The sequence below is a fragment of the Monodon monoceros genome, unplaced genomic scaffold (genome assembly GCF_005190385.1).
Source record: "Monodon monoceros isolate NGI ecotype Baffin Bay Population unplaced genomic scaffold, NGI_Narwhal_1 Super_Scaffold_12, whole genome shotgun sequence".
Taxonomy (NCBI): domain Eukaryota; kingdom Metazoa; phylum Chordata; class Mammalia; order Artiodactyla; family Monodontidae; genus Monodon; species Monodon monoceros.
Window position 1 is genome coordinate 1,081,193 of NW_021703768.1, and position 13,810 is coordinate 1,095,002.

At 51.6% G+C, this 13,810-nt stretch overlaps 1 protein-coding gene across 1 annotated transcript in view; it reads left to right on the plus strand.

Annotated features, from left to right (window-relative positions):
• The window catches only part of PLEKHG4B (pleckstrin homology and RhoGEF domain containing G4B), a 64,290-nt gene that overhangs the window by 11,488 nt on the left and 38,992 nt on the right, over positions 1–13,810 (plus strand). The window contains 1 exon segment of the mRNA XM_029215985.1: positions 10,488–10,685. Within this exon segment, the coding sequence (XP_029071818.1) occupies positions 10,488–10,685 (198 nt within the window).

Below are 13,810 nucleotides of genomic sequence, written 5' to 3' on the forward strand. Positions count from 1 at the left end.
CAGTGTCAGCAGTCTTCATCTGTCCCACCAAAACTAAAGATTAAGGCTATATCATGAGGTCCTTTAAGAAAGCACAGGAGCCATGTGTAAAAGCCCAGATGTTGTGGGCTTCTTACCTCAGTGGTTAATATCAAGTTAGGATCTGGTAGCAGCTACCTTCAGGGCGCCATCAGGCAAGGAGCAGTGCCAGCCTGAGGGGCACTCTTCCAGGGTTTCTGGAAGGGTTCCCAGTCAGACTAGTTCCCAACTTTCCTCGCAGCTGCTGTGTCACAGCTGTGGTCGGGGGTCCCCACTCAGAGGATGCTTTGGAAAGATGTTAGGTAACATTTTAAACCTAGTAGTGCAAACATACAATATCACACTCCCACTTACCGTCTCTGTACCTGCTGCTTCTTTATTTATGTAGGAATGTAATCCAAAAGTGTAAAAAGAAAAGCAAGCAAAGAAAAAAAAACCATGTAATTGGTGATTTAGGTGAAATCGGCTGTCAGATCTACAATTTAGAAAAATTAATTTCAGTCGTCCATTGAGTGTCGTCTAGAATTAGTTTTTTCTCTGTTGGAAACATGCAAAAGGCGTAGCAAGGCCAGGTGTGCTGGCTGAAGACAGGATGCCAGGCAGACAGACGCCCGCAAAGCAGCTGGACTCAGGCAAAAGGGAACTTGCTTTTGAAGGTGCTTTGTTTTGGCTCAGTTTAACAGTGACGTGAACAAAAAAGGACAACAAAACCTTGGAGGGATGAAAATGAGTTTTTATCTTTATAAGTGAGGAGCCACACGTCTGATTGAGCTGACGAATTTCAAGAGCACTTTTCTTTCCCGACAAAGGGTTTTCCAGATAAATTAAGCAGGAAAGAATGGCTCCTATCAATTTTTCTCCGAAAGAACCGTAAATATGGCTGCAGAGGCAAACGGTGTCCATTGGCCGAGCAGCCCAAACTTGTCTGCAGGCCCCGAAGCTCACGCACACTCTGCTGGGACTGGGTCTCCACGGAGGACCCGGGGCAGAAAAGTTCGGTTTGCTGTAATGAAGACTACGGGAGATTTTTCTAAGTTGACGTGACCTTTTCTGGTTTAGAATGAACAAAACTCTTACTTCCAGCTGAACTCATATTTCATCACGAGGACACCAATCTGGACTGATGGTGGTTAATGGCAGTTCTGCACACTTTTTATCGAACACCTTCAAAGAACTAAATGAACTAAGAGCTAAATTCAGCCAAAATGCCTTAAAAGCCAACATTTCATTGTCAGTTTGCATTTTGTACTAAAAAATGAAAAGCTCTGAAGTCCTTTCAAGATGAAATACGTTGTTACCTTGTGGAATAATCGGTGGAGTAGATTCATAGTAACCTTTCCATTTTACCAATGGAGAAACCAGAAGTGCAGAAATCTCGGGGACTTTGTGCAGTGCCACAGCTGATATAGACCAGGGTTGACATTTACACGCCCTCGCCCAGCCAGGGGATGCCCTCCACCACCTGGCCAGACCCCTCTTCCTTGGCCCCTCCACACCAGCCCCCTCTGGCCCTTCCTTCCTTTGCTTGCCCGGTAGGTCTGTTTCCCCTCTGTGCTGAGGGCAGGACCATGTCTGTTGGACTGCCCACCGTGGGATGAGCAGGTGAACAGCAAGCAGGGGGTCACTCCCTGGTCACTGCTGGTGCAATGGGTTCCTGAGCCCAGGGCAGGCTTTGGTCTGGGACTTTGTGTTCACGCTGCTTCTGTCCTGGGTAAAGACCAAGTGAACATGTGATCGGGCTTCCCATGTGCATCCATCATTGTCTAACAGACGCTGTGTGAAAGACCCCTCCCAAGACTTCCACAGCTCCTGAGTTTGGGAGCTTCTCGATGCCTTATGAGGCTCTGCTCCTGGCCCCGCCTCTTGGGGCTCGGTCACCCAGGAAGCTCCAGCTCAGGACTGTGGAGACAGCTCTGTCCCTGCAGGTGCACTGCAGAACACCTGTCCAGGGGGCCCCTCGGTGGAGATGTGTGCCCTGCCCGCCCTCGTGGGAGGTGTCCCCCGGACGCTGTGGTCACCAGTGACCCTGAGTCCCAGGAATCATCACATCAACTCTATCTGTGATCAGGTAAATCATGGAACGGCCCCCCTCTGGTGCTGCGCGGCTCGTGGAAGGTTCAAGGTGGAGCACGAGCCTGCTTGCAAAGCTTCTGCCAGAACTGGCATCCACGCAGCCACACCTGATGTGGGTGGGCAGGGCGCACCGTCCTCCCTGGGGAAGCAGGGGTCCCTGAACGACAGCCCTGCAGAGGGTTTGCCCTGTTTTCTGCCAGCTCAGCACCTTAGTGGAACGCATTTGCTCTGTCCAGCATCCTGGAGACTGACTGCCCCCCAGAGGGATCTTTCCATGTAAGTTAAGCTCTTTTAGAGTCTAAGCTTCTTTGTCATAAACGTTTGGTCCAACACTTCCTCTGCCTTTCTCTTCTAAAGATGCTGTGGCTGTAACTCCGCCCCATCAACAGGCAGGGTGGGCCACACAGTGCACTGGCTGGAAGCAGACCCTGGTTTTGGAGACACGGGACGGGAAGACAGTTAAGTGCTAAGTGAGCAATCTGAGCTCGCTGGATTAGGGAGACCGAGATGCATTTGTGGAGGGTGTGAGGTGAGCTACAATGGCCCAAGGGTCAGGGCCCAAAGAGCACTGGCCGGGAAAGGAGCTTCACCCCACAGGTGGCAGGTGCTGCCGCCGCGGCCCAGGAAAGGCCCAAAGGTGGTGGCTGGATGGAGCGGTCCAGCTCCTGCTTCCCCAGCCAAGGACAGGCAGGTCACACCAATGTTGATCTTGTAAACCTCCCTTCCCTCAGGCCCTCCGCTTAGAGGCAGCTGCAGCAAGGCCGTCCTAAACCTCCAGTCCCCCGTGGATGGACGCCTCGCCCCCCCACCTCGGGATCGTCACATGAAGAGCCTCACTAGAGCTGGTTCCCATGTGCATCTCTGACTCTGGGACCCATCGGCACCTGAGAGTCGACCAGGTGGCAGGAGCTGCCGAGGCTGCTTCCCGCGGGCCTAGCAGTATTCCTGCTCCTTGTTATGAAACCCCTGCTCTGGCTTCATAGTTCATTGAACCCTTAGAACCCAACTCCTGGACATCTGCTCAGAGGAGCCAGAATTTCGCTGGAAACAACCGCCTTTTGCATCTGTCGTGACACCTGCAAGGGGTTTAACTAGAGACCCCCATCTCTGTTAGGCCCGCTGCTTCCTCTGCAGCCGGTAACCTTAGCAACGTTGGGGCGCTCACTAACAGATAGCTGTGGAAGGTCCAGTTCAGGAAGGAAATCGCAGGTGTAGGAACCCTGGTTTACGCTCACTCAAGACCCTAAACCGGCAAGTCATTAATATCAGAAAAGACAGGGAGGGCTGGAGAGTCAACCGCAGCTCAGAGAACAGGCTCTCTTAGAGGCTCTGCTGACTGCCATGAAATTTAAGGACCCTTGTTTGAATATGAAAGAACTAGGAATAGCATAGGGTGGTTCCTTCCTTAATTATTTTCAGTGACCTGAGGAAACACAGGCTGCTCCGTGGAGACACTGGGGCAGGTCCACGTCCAGCCCCCTCATTGCTTCAGGTGAAGGTCCTGGTCCTTAGACTGAAATTTTCCTTTTGGGATTTTAAAAACACTTTAGGCCGAAATACAAAGAGTTGTTTTTTTTTAATACTAGCATATTTATTTATTTTAATACCTTTGTTGTTAGTTCGATAGAAAAATCTGTAAGCAGTATTTAATGTTTAATGTAATGAATATTTAGCACTGCATTTTTAAAAGTTTCAAATTAGAGAGTGTTTTCTCATGCCTCTTCTCTGCCAGCTACACGCGCTGCTGGAATCCACGCTAATGGTTCCTCCAGCAGGGCGGCCAGAGCAGATCTTGATGGAAAACAAGGCTGCAGAAGTGAGACACAGAGTCCAGGGAGGTGCATGGCAGGAGCGGGGCGAGGGTGGGTGTGCATGTGTGTGCACTGTGCGTGAGAAGGAGATGAAGGTGCAGGGCACTGTTCTCATGGGTGCATGCATGTGTGTGTGTATGCATGTGTGCACGTGGGAGTGTATGCGTGTGTATGCATGTGTATGTGTGTGCATGTGTGTGCATTGTGCGTGAGGAGGAGATGAAGGTGCAGGGCACAATTCTCATGGGTGCATGCATGTGTGCATGTGTGTGTGTGTACGTGGGAGTGTGTGCGTGTATGCATGTGTGCACGTGGGAGTGTGTGCGTGTATGCATGTGGGAGTGTATGCATGTGTGCGTGTGTGTGCATGTGTGTGTGTGCATGTGGGAAGACCGAGGTACGGGGCGCAGTCCTGTCCGCTTGGCTTGCTCTGAGATTTGCTCAGTGCGGATTGTAGGCAGCAGGCTGGAATATGCGGCTTTCTGGGGCCTGCCCACTGGGACGTGCTGACGCAGACCTGCCTCTCTCAGGCTGTAGGAATTAAACACAACGGGCTCATTATCAATCTCGGCAGCTGTAAAGTCAGCTCCAGCCTCGGCCTCTCTCACTGCTGGAGGAGGGCGTGTGCCCACGAGGACAGCCCCTGGCGTCCACGGGACACTTCCTCCTGGGAACTTAGCCCACGCAGACACCCTCCTTGGCCCACTGGACGCTGCTGAACCCCCCCTCTCAGCTGCCCATCTCCCGTCCCAGGCACTCGGGCCCTGGCCCCTCTCAGCTGCCCATCTCCCGTCCCAGGCACTTGGGCCCTGGCCGCATCCTGTCTTCCTGTTGTGGGTCCCTGGATAGCACCTGGCTATCGCAGGAAGAGAGAAGGAATCCCTGGAATACTCCTTGCCCACAGCTGCCCCCTGCTTCCGTGGCAAGGCCAGCCTGGACCCCGGGCTTGCCAGTCTGCTTGCCCTGTGCTCCCGCCTGCATGTCCTACCCCCAGATCTGGCCTCGTTCCCTGGGGTCAGGTTTTGGGGATACCCTCCCCTGCAGACTGTGAGTTAGTGAAGGGCAGAGTTGCCCTGGGCAGGGGCTTGCTGGCTGTGTTGGTGTGGACAGAGGGAAGGAGCTGGGCCAGCCGTGGGCATCATGAGGACATAGCCTGGTATGGGAAGGGGGCCTCTGGCCAGATCACAGTGGTGTCCGTCACCAGCATGAGACGTCACCACGAGGCCCAATGCTCAGCCACGCCACCCTCAGGTCCTGAGAATTCTGGGTGGGACTGTAGCATCAGACCTGGGTCCCAGGTGGGCCAGTGTCCCTGGGCTTCAGGGAGGACAGGCACTGCAGTGAGAGGAGTGAAGCCGTGCCCCTCCTGCACAGTCGCCACTCTGGGCTCAGTTATAACCAGGGTTTAAGAGGTGGCTGTTGGATGGGCTGTGGAATTTGGAGAGAAATGGTGTCAGCAGTCCAGGGCTCCCTGGAGCCCCCCCCCCAGCTGCCGGCATCCACAGTCTCCCCGGAGGCTTCCTGTGCCAACTTCATTAGAGCGCGGGTCAGGAGAGCTCGACGTGTGCCGGAGGCGGCTGCTCACCAAGGCCCGGGGTCTCTAAAGCTAGGCCAGCGGGATTTGGGGCACACGATGCTTTCGGTGACCTCCGAACTCTTCCAGGAGCCTAGCGCGCGGACCTCAAGAGGCCCAGGCACTTTCCCTTCCCAACGCTTCCCTCCCTGTACAGGTTTGGGCGTAGAAGCATCTTCAGCCTCCAGAGCCGGGAGGCCCAGGAAGCCCTAACACGCAGCAGCTGCCAGTGGAGAGTAGGGCCGGGTGTGGACAGGCTGGATGCAGCCAGATCTGGCATAGACAGGCTAGCACACCGGCCCAGCCAAGGGGACCAGGCTTCCTAGACAGGTTTCCTTTGACTCAAAGGTGGTTTCTGGGTCTCTGCACACAGGAAATCAGAGATGGCCATCGGGGCCCTGGACAGGACACCGGGGGCCATCACTGGGCCCTTGCAGGAAGGAGGCCTCTGTTAAGAGTAGCTGAGTGGCTGTAACCAGGTCGGCTGCCCAGAGCAGCCCTCTGGGGGAGTGTGGGTTGCATGCCAGCCTCCTCATTCATGCCGATGGGGCTGAGAAAGTGGCCATTGATGGAAAGTGGGCCACAGGGAGGCCCACTGTGGGCACCCCTCCCATCCCCGGGGCCCCTGCTCGGACGGACTGCCGGAAGGGTTCCAGTGTCCCATGATGGGTACCTGCTGCCGCCCTTACAGCCTGAGTTTTATTTATAAAATCTGGCCAAGGCAAAGGCCACAGTGGTGAATTTCTGGGGTGGAAGTGCCTGGCTGACAGGCACCCCAGCTCCGATAGTCCCATCCTAGGCTGTGCGCCATCTGGGGTATGGCTGGGGGCTGGTCATGGGGATGCAGGAGGGGCCGACTCCCAGACGAGAAGGGGGCCCTTTGTGACCACTGCCCTCCCCCCCCCCAGCCACCCAGGGATGGTGCCTCTGGGACGGTGCCCCAGGCCACTTTCTGTTTGCTCTCTGCACCCTGACATCAGCACACTGTGGATTTTCAGAGCGAGGTGACATGACTGTGTCCTGGAGAAGCCCCCCAGCCTGGCTGAGGGGGGTGGACAGGACTGGCTGCCCGGTCTTCCCCTTACCCCATCTAAGACCGCGTCCTGTGTCCTAGACGCGCCCTACTGTCCCTGGGCGTGATGACCCAGACGTCAAGGGGTCACCCACAAGATTGGGCATCTGGGCTCCTTGGTCGTCAGTGTGGCCGCAGGGCAGGCGTCCCCAGGATGGCTGTGCCGATGCCTCTGACTTCCTTGCACTCTCTGTCCCCATCGCGATGTGAGGGGCTGCACTGGGTCAGAGGCCAGCGCATGTCTGTTCAGGATAGTGGGGGAGGGTCTCGGAACCTGGTCTGTGCGCCACCTGCTGGGGACCCTCTCTATCCAGCACTCTGTCGTCTTGGGTGCCTTCCCTGGGGTGGCCCCTGCAGACCCTCTCCTGACGTGTGCACTGCCTTGCCACGGCTGCAGACGGCCTGCGGCTCCATCCTGGGCTCACACCCTTACTCATCCTCAGGGATGCTGCACTTGAATTAAAACGTGAGCACCGCACAGCGGGCCAGCCTCGGCTGCATCTCTGCAGCCAGCCGGCCCCTGGACGGGCACCCTGCTGGTCCCTCGCCCGTGCAGGTGGCATCCTTCAGTCAGCACAAGCCTCCAACTGAGAAGAAACTCTGTTTGCTGTGACATTTGCCTGTTTCTTGCCCCCGGGAGGGAGAAGCAGGTTGTTTCCAGCGGGCATCTTTCCTGAGTCCCTGCGACCGGCCGCCACTAGGCCCCAGCCTCTGTCTCCTCTCCTGCAGCACACGCGAGCTTAGAGGGTCACGGGGTGGGCCTGTGCACCGAGACTGCGTCCTCTCCTGCAGGCGCAGGGCAGGAGGAGCTTACTGCCATGAAGTCACTCTCATGTCACCCGATTTTACTAAACTTAGCGGGGGAAACAAATCCTTCGTCAAGAGTGAAGCTTTACAGTGTTTCTCCAGATGTAAATTTTCTGTTGTTAAAAGGCAAAAGCAGTTCTGCTGTCGGCCAGATAACACAGGATTCTCAGTGCAGCAGAATGGTAATCAAATGTCTTCACACCAGTGCTGTCTCAGCCATCGCACTAATGTGTGTTCACACTTGTCACAGTCTAAGCCACAGTTAGACTTATGATCAAGTAAACAGGCACAGTCCTACGTTCTGAAGCCAGCCATGTCCGTATGTGCATTTGCTTCAGACGGGAATCCTGAGTTGTTTCAGAAGTCAGCCCTTTCCTGCCTACTTGGGATGTTTTGCTGGTTTGCCAGGTTTTGGTGAATGGGTGAGTTGTACCATATGGAGAGCGAGGCCAGGTGGAAACAGTTAGAAATTCTCAACGGACATCCTCCCTCCCTGTGTCCACTCTCCCTCCTCTGCCTCTGCACCCAGAGGCCTGGGGACTATTTTAAGGATTTGCCCACTTGGCTCCCTACTTATCTAGGTGTACACACACACAGAGACACCCCACAAAGGCACACACATAGACGCCCACATGCACAGACACACACACAGACACCCCACACGCTCACACACAGACACACACACACAGCCCAGCGAACATCAGGGAAGACGTTGCTAAACAGACAAATGTACCAGATGATGGAACTTCACCCTTTACGATACTAAAACAATGTTCTCTTTGTAAGAATTTCTTATGGAAATCTTTCTGAAACATACTGTATACTTGGCTGTTTTCTTAAGCAGAATTGAATGTATTCAAGGTAATGTGGTTTTGCTATAATGTAATAGCTCCTGCCTCTCTGCTCTCAGGCTCCTGTATGTCTGCTGCCGCCTGCTATAATTTGTGTGCAAGTAGGAACATTTGCCTATACCGAGCACGCCAGCCTGGGGCACCCTTCAGGCTGCAGGGTGGTTCGTGTCTGTTCTGGGGTGCAGGCCCTGGACGTCCACCTCCGGTCAGGTAACCTGGCTGGTGCATCAGAACTCTCTTCCCAAGGACAGGAGTGAGCCCCGTCACCAGGGTGGCAGGGGGCTCCCACGGCAGTTCCCAGAGAGCGGCGACAGTTGGACAGGGCTGCGCAGGCAGCGCCCTCGGGCACGCGAGCGCAGGAGAGTCTGGAGGAGCCGCTCCCTTGGCTTTCCCGAGGCTTCCTCGACTGACCTAACCTGGGAAGTGGCCTCTCGGACGGCAGGCAGCTCCCCTTGGGCAGCTCTTGCCAGGACCAGGCTCCGAGTGGAGGGACCGCACAGGGCATGGGGGCTGGTGGAGGGGCATCCCCCAGGCTGAGTGCAGGGCCAGACCCCGTCACCACGGGAACCGAAGGGCAGGGAAGCGGCCGGGGAGGCCGTTGCTGCCCCGTGGGTGACCAGGGCTGTGGGATCTCAAGGAGCGTTCCCTTCCCCCCGACACTGGTCAGTTTGCAGAAGGTGAGCTGCTGAGGTGGGGGCCGATATCCTGCTGACCACAGGTGACCGAGGAGTCGGGACCTGCCCCGCGGGTCGGGGGGGAGGAATGGGCCTGGGTTTGGGCATCTGAGCGGCGTCTCTCCCAGGGAGGGCCTGAAGTTTGCATTTCAGTTCAAAGTAGGTCCTTAGAGACTGTGCTCCGGGCCGCACCCCACCTCCTTCCAGCCGGTTTGTATCTCTAGTAACTTCCGGGGAGGCTGAGGCCTGCCCCCACTCCAGACCAGCTCTGTTCAGTCCCTGGACTGAAGTTTGTTTGTGGCTCAGGGTGATTTGAGTTCTTGGAAACCAGAGCACGTGGCACTTTGGGGAAGAATCAGTATTTAGAGAATTCCTACTGACAAGGGAGTGGCCCTGTCTGGCGGGCGACAGGACGTGGCAGGAAGGCCTGTGCGGGCCTGGGGGCCTCACCAGGCTGACGGGGAGGTGGAGGGCTTCCAGCCTCTGAACCAACCCTGCAGCACACGGCTCCCGCCTCCCGGCTCCCGGCTCCTGCCTCCCGGCTCTCGGCTCCCGGCTCCCAGCTCCCGGCTGCCGGCTCCCAGCTCTTGGCTCTCGGGCAGCACAGATGGTTTCTCTTCGAGTCCTCATTTACTGCAGACTTAGAGGATGCACTGCTTTATTTTCAGTTTCCTTGGGAAAGTATCTATGATTAGCCATTCAGAGGAGTCTCAGACAGTAATCATTGTTCCTTTAAAAATCAATTATGCAATTTTAACCTCTTTGGCTTTTAACTGTTATTTGTGGCCTTGCATTTCCTCTCCAAACAAATAAACCTTATGGCATTCCTCAGGAAATGTTACATCTAAAAATAGAATTAAGTATTTTTTAAACTAAAAGCTCTCTGTCTTTATATAAAAGCATGTTGCACCAAAAGTTAAAGGGGAAATCAGATACCAATGATAGCTGTTTTTGGAATGACTGAATGAGCACAATTCTGGGATTATGTTGCAGGATGCCCTAATGGTTTCTATTTAAATTTAAAAAAATCATCAGTACAAGTGAAATGTATTTCCTAGGATGAACTTCTTTTCTGAGTATAAAATGGCATATGGACCAGCTCTGTCCTCCCCACAAGGGCCCCCCATTCCCTATGCAGAGCCAGGAGTGCTGGGGAAGGGGGAAGCCCCTGAGAAATTCCCCACGCTCCACGGAAGATCCTAAAAAGCATCATTTAAGGTGCATGTTTCAGAATTTGATGGGATGGAACTTATGTCAGACCAAACTTGGTGGTGCCTCCTGTGATAACAATGACAGCCGTCACTCACAGGCATTAGATAGGGTTCCCCTCGTGGGCACAGGTGTCAGGTGTACCTGTTACAGACATGGGCACTTCCTCAGATGCTTCTGCTCTGTGACAACGTGAGGACCAACCAATCCTCCCCGACAGGAACTCTTCTCTGTGCTGGGGATTCGCCCATACCTCCTGTGTTTCACAAAGATAACTCACATCCCCGGACATACAACAGGTGCCTTCACAGTGGACACCTCAGTGCTAGCCTGTGAAGGTGTCCAGTGCACCTGTCTTATTAGATGTATTAAATTTCGCAAACCTCTCTTCCAACTCAGGATCTGGAATCCCTCGACACCTACATACAGAACACACTCTCTGCCCTCTACCCACCTTTTGAGGCCACGGCAGCCACGGTGCTCTGGCAGCTGTTCAGCGTGGCCGAGAAGCTCTACGGTGGGGACGGGCTGCGCTGCCTCCTGGACTTCCTCATCCCAGCCAAGAGGGCCCTGCAGCACCTGCAGCGGGAGGCCCGTGTGAGTACCTCCTCGGGGATGGAGCCCGTGTGAGGCCCGCCCGCTCACTTTTGACTAGGGAGGAGAGACAGGCAGGGTTTTAATCTGGTAGCTGGAAAATACCTAATCTGAGCCATAGGGATTTTAGATCCAGGGGAATATACTGGTGAAGGAAGCAAAGAAGGAGGATATGCTTCTGTGCATTTCAGACTCATCCAGGGGTTAAGCGGACATCCTTCAAGTGAGCATTTGTTGTTTTCTTTCTGAAAGAAAGCAGGGTATTATTAAAAAATAAAAATACATTGTAGTCTCAGCCATTTTTGGGGGAGCATTTAAACACATGACTGGGGAAACCGTCCCATTTTCCTCTGTTCCATTGGTCCTTTGGGCACTGGCTCAGCTTACTCCCTTTGGCTTCTGGCTCCACCTTTTCCTGGTTCCAAATAATTGGTGAAATAAGGCATATGTCCCAGAAACAGGGCTTCTCAACCTGCCAGTGAGCATGGAGCCCACTGTCCGCAGGCTTCTCTCTGGTGCCCCAGGGGACTCTCGCTGCAGTCTATGTACGAAGGGACTGAATCCCCCTCCTGAGTAGTCATCTCAGGATGTACGGGAGCAGTTCCAGTAACACAGACAGACCCTGCTGAGTGAATCTCTTATGTGTTTGTTATTTGGAGGATATTTTTATTGTAGGTTGTTTCTGAGGCAGTGTTAAAACTAATGACAGCCACGTTGCAGGTATGTTGCAGTGAACTGCTGCAGAGATTCATGGCTAGATCTTAAAAAGTAAGACCTTTATTAATCATCACCTTTTACTGCTCCATTCATATTGAATTAGGGCTTTTTGAAAAACTACCACTGGGCTACTTTGATTTATTAAACTCTTTGAATGTCTTTTAACTGAGTGTGGTAGAGAAATGACCATGGATATCCTCGATTTAATTCTTGGTTCGCAGTAGTCTGCCTAGAGGGTATTTCCTTCATGATTATGTACCTTTTGCACATGTAAAGGGTGTTTATTGATAGGGAGGAAGCAGAGAAATTTGCCTGTCAGGAGATAAAAGCAGCACACACAACCAAGCTGCTTTAAGGTGGATCTGAAAACACTTGCTCCCTTTCAAAGGCGTGTCTTGAAAAGCTTTTCTGAGCTAATGTTTTGTCTTCTTTCTTCTAATATTCTTTTTCCTTCCATTTTAACAAGTCATCACCCTTCCCACTTCCAAACTGCTTATCTTCTGAAAAAGCCATATGAATAATGTTACTCTTTAATATGATGCATATTTATAAGTATTTAAAAAGCATAAAATGAAATTTAGGGACAGCCTTACTATTTTCATATCTATATTGCTTTTTACTTTTTAATTAAGAAATTAAAATTTGATCATCTGTATGACATCGGAGAAAATGAACTTACCTTGACAACTGTGAGTATAAAAATACTTTAGTTAATGTAAAGTCAATGCACTTTTTATTCATTTACCAAGTGTCATCGAAGCGTGTGGCTTGGAGGTCATTATTAATCATATTAATTTTAAGATAAGTTTCTATGTTAACCTGAGAGCTCGATGACCACTATTTTCCCATCCCTCTGTAGAAACCAGACAGGCTTAAAATCGCTGGCTGACTCACTTGTAACTTTGTTTCATCACGGTTTGTGTCAAAAAAATGCTTGGAGAAGTTTAAAGAAAAGTAATCAGAAAGATATAAAACAGAATGTTTCTGCAAGGGGGGAAAGCAGGGGCAAGGGATTAGAACTTAAAAAATGAAATCAAATGGAAATCAGAAAAGGAGAAGGGAATAAACAAGATAAAAACATGGAAATAAAAGTACAACATATATAATAACAGGTTGAAAATGGTAGGCCAGCAGAATTCTAACCAAAGATAATGGATGTAGCAATGTTCATAACAAACTAAATATAGTAAAAGGCAAATGCATTGATAGGGCTAAAGAGGACCATTCAATAATAATACTGCTAACAACCAGGAGGGTGTAACAATCCGTAAACTCCTAACAACATAGCCTGAAAATGCTTGAAGCGTAAATTGAGGGAATTACAAGTGGGAGATTTCGCCTCCCTCCAAAGCAAAGAGGAAAAGCAGGCCACATATTACTTAAGATAAACATCTGAACACGATATCTCTCTCTGCTAACGGGCATGCGCGGAGTGCTGAGCCCAGCAATTTTAGAATACATATAGTTCCCAAGCACAGATGGAACCTTCTCCAAACTTAACCAAATTTGATAAAATTCTAGCCAAGTTTTACCATTAGAAGATATACATTATCTCAAGGATGTATACAATTAGAGAATATTAAAGAACATACATTCTTAAGCGTTCATATACATTTACCAAATTTGACCAGAATTGACCATTAGCAATAACATGTTAAATACCAAAGAACTGATTTCTTAAGACCACAAAGCAATAAAGCTAGAAATCAAGTTTTTAAAAGACACCCTTCTATTGGGAAATTTGTAAAGGTACTCCTAACAGAGAACCACAAAGGAAACTGGCAAAACAGAGCTGATGAACGGGTGAGTCCTATTTCCATCTAGGATGTAGAAGTGTATGAAAGACCTTTACTCTTGCCAAAACAACAAGAAATTCTGATATGAACCGAACAATTACACCTTCCTTTAAAGCCGTCCAAGACCTGTGGATACACAAAGAGCTAAAAGAACTTAATGGTGGAGTGACAGTGCCTTCCTAAGTGAGCAAAGAGCAGAAGACGCGTTCATCCCTGGGGCGAGTCACTGAGGCTTCAGGGAGGACGGGTGACGAGCTGCCAGAGAAGGACCGTCTCTGCTCAGACCAGGAGGAACCGGGCTTCAGAGACCTCAGGGCTGGAACACCAGGTTGAAATCTGGAGGAGCCTCGAATGTAACGATAATCCTCTCTACTAACCCTAGAAATTCTCTGACAGAATAAGTGGAGACTGAGGGGTGGGACCAGAAAGCAAAATATATCAAAATCTTAAAATCACACAGTTTCAAAGTGTCGTGATTTCCAACTCTCATGGTCTCATGGTCTCATGGTCTCACGGTCTTAAAATTTTCGTCTCATAGTTTTAACACGTCCCAGTTCAGAAGTCCAGCAGCAGTTGGTACCAGGCCTCCCTGGATGGAGAGTTGTGAACCCAACC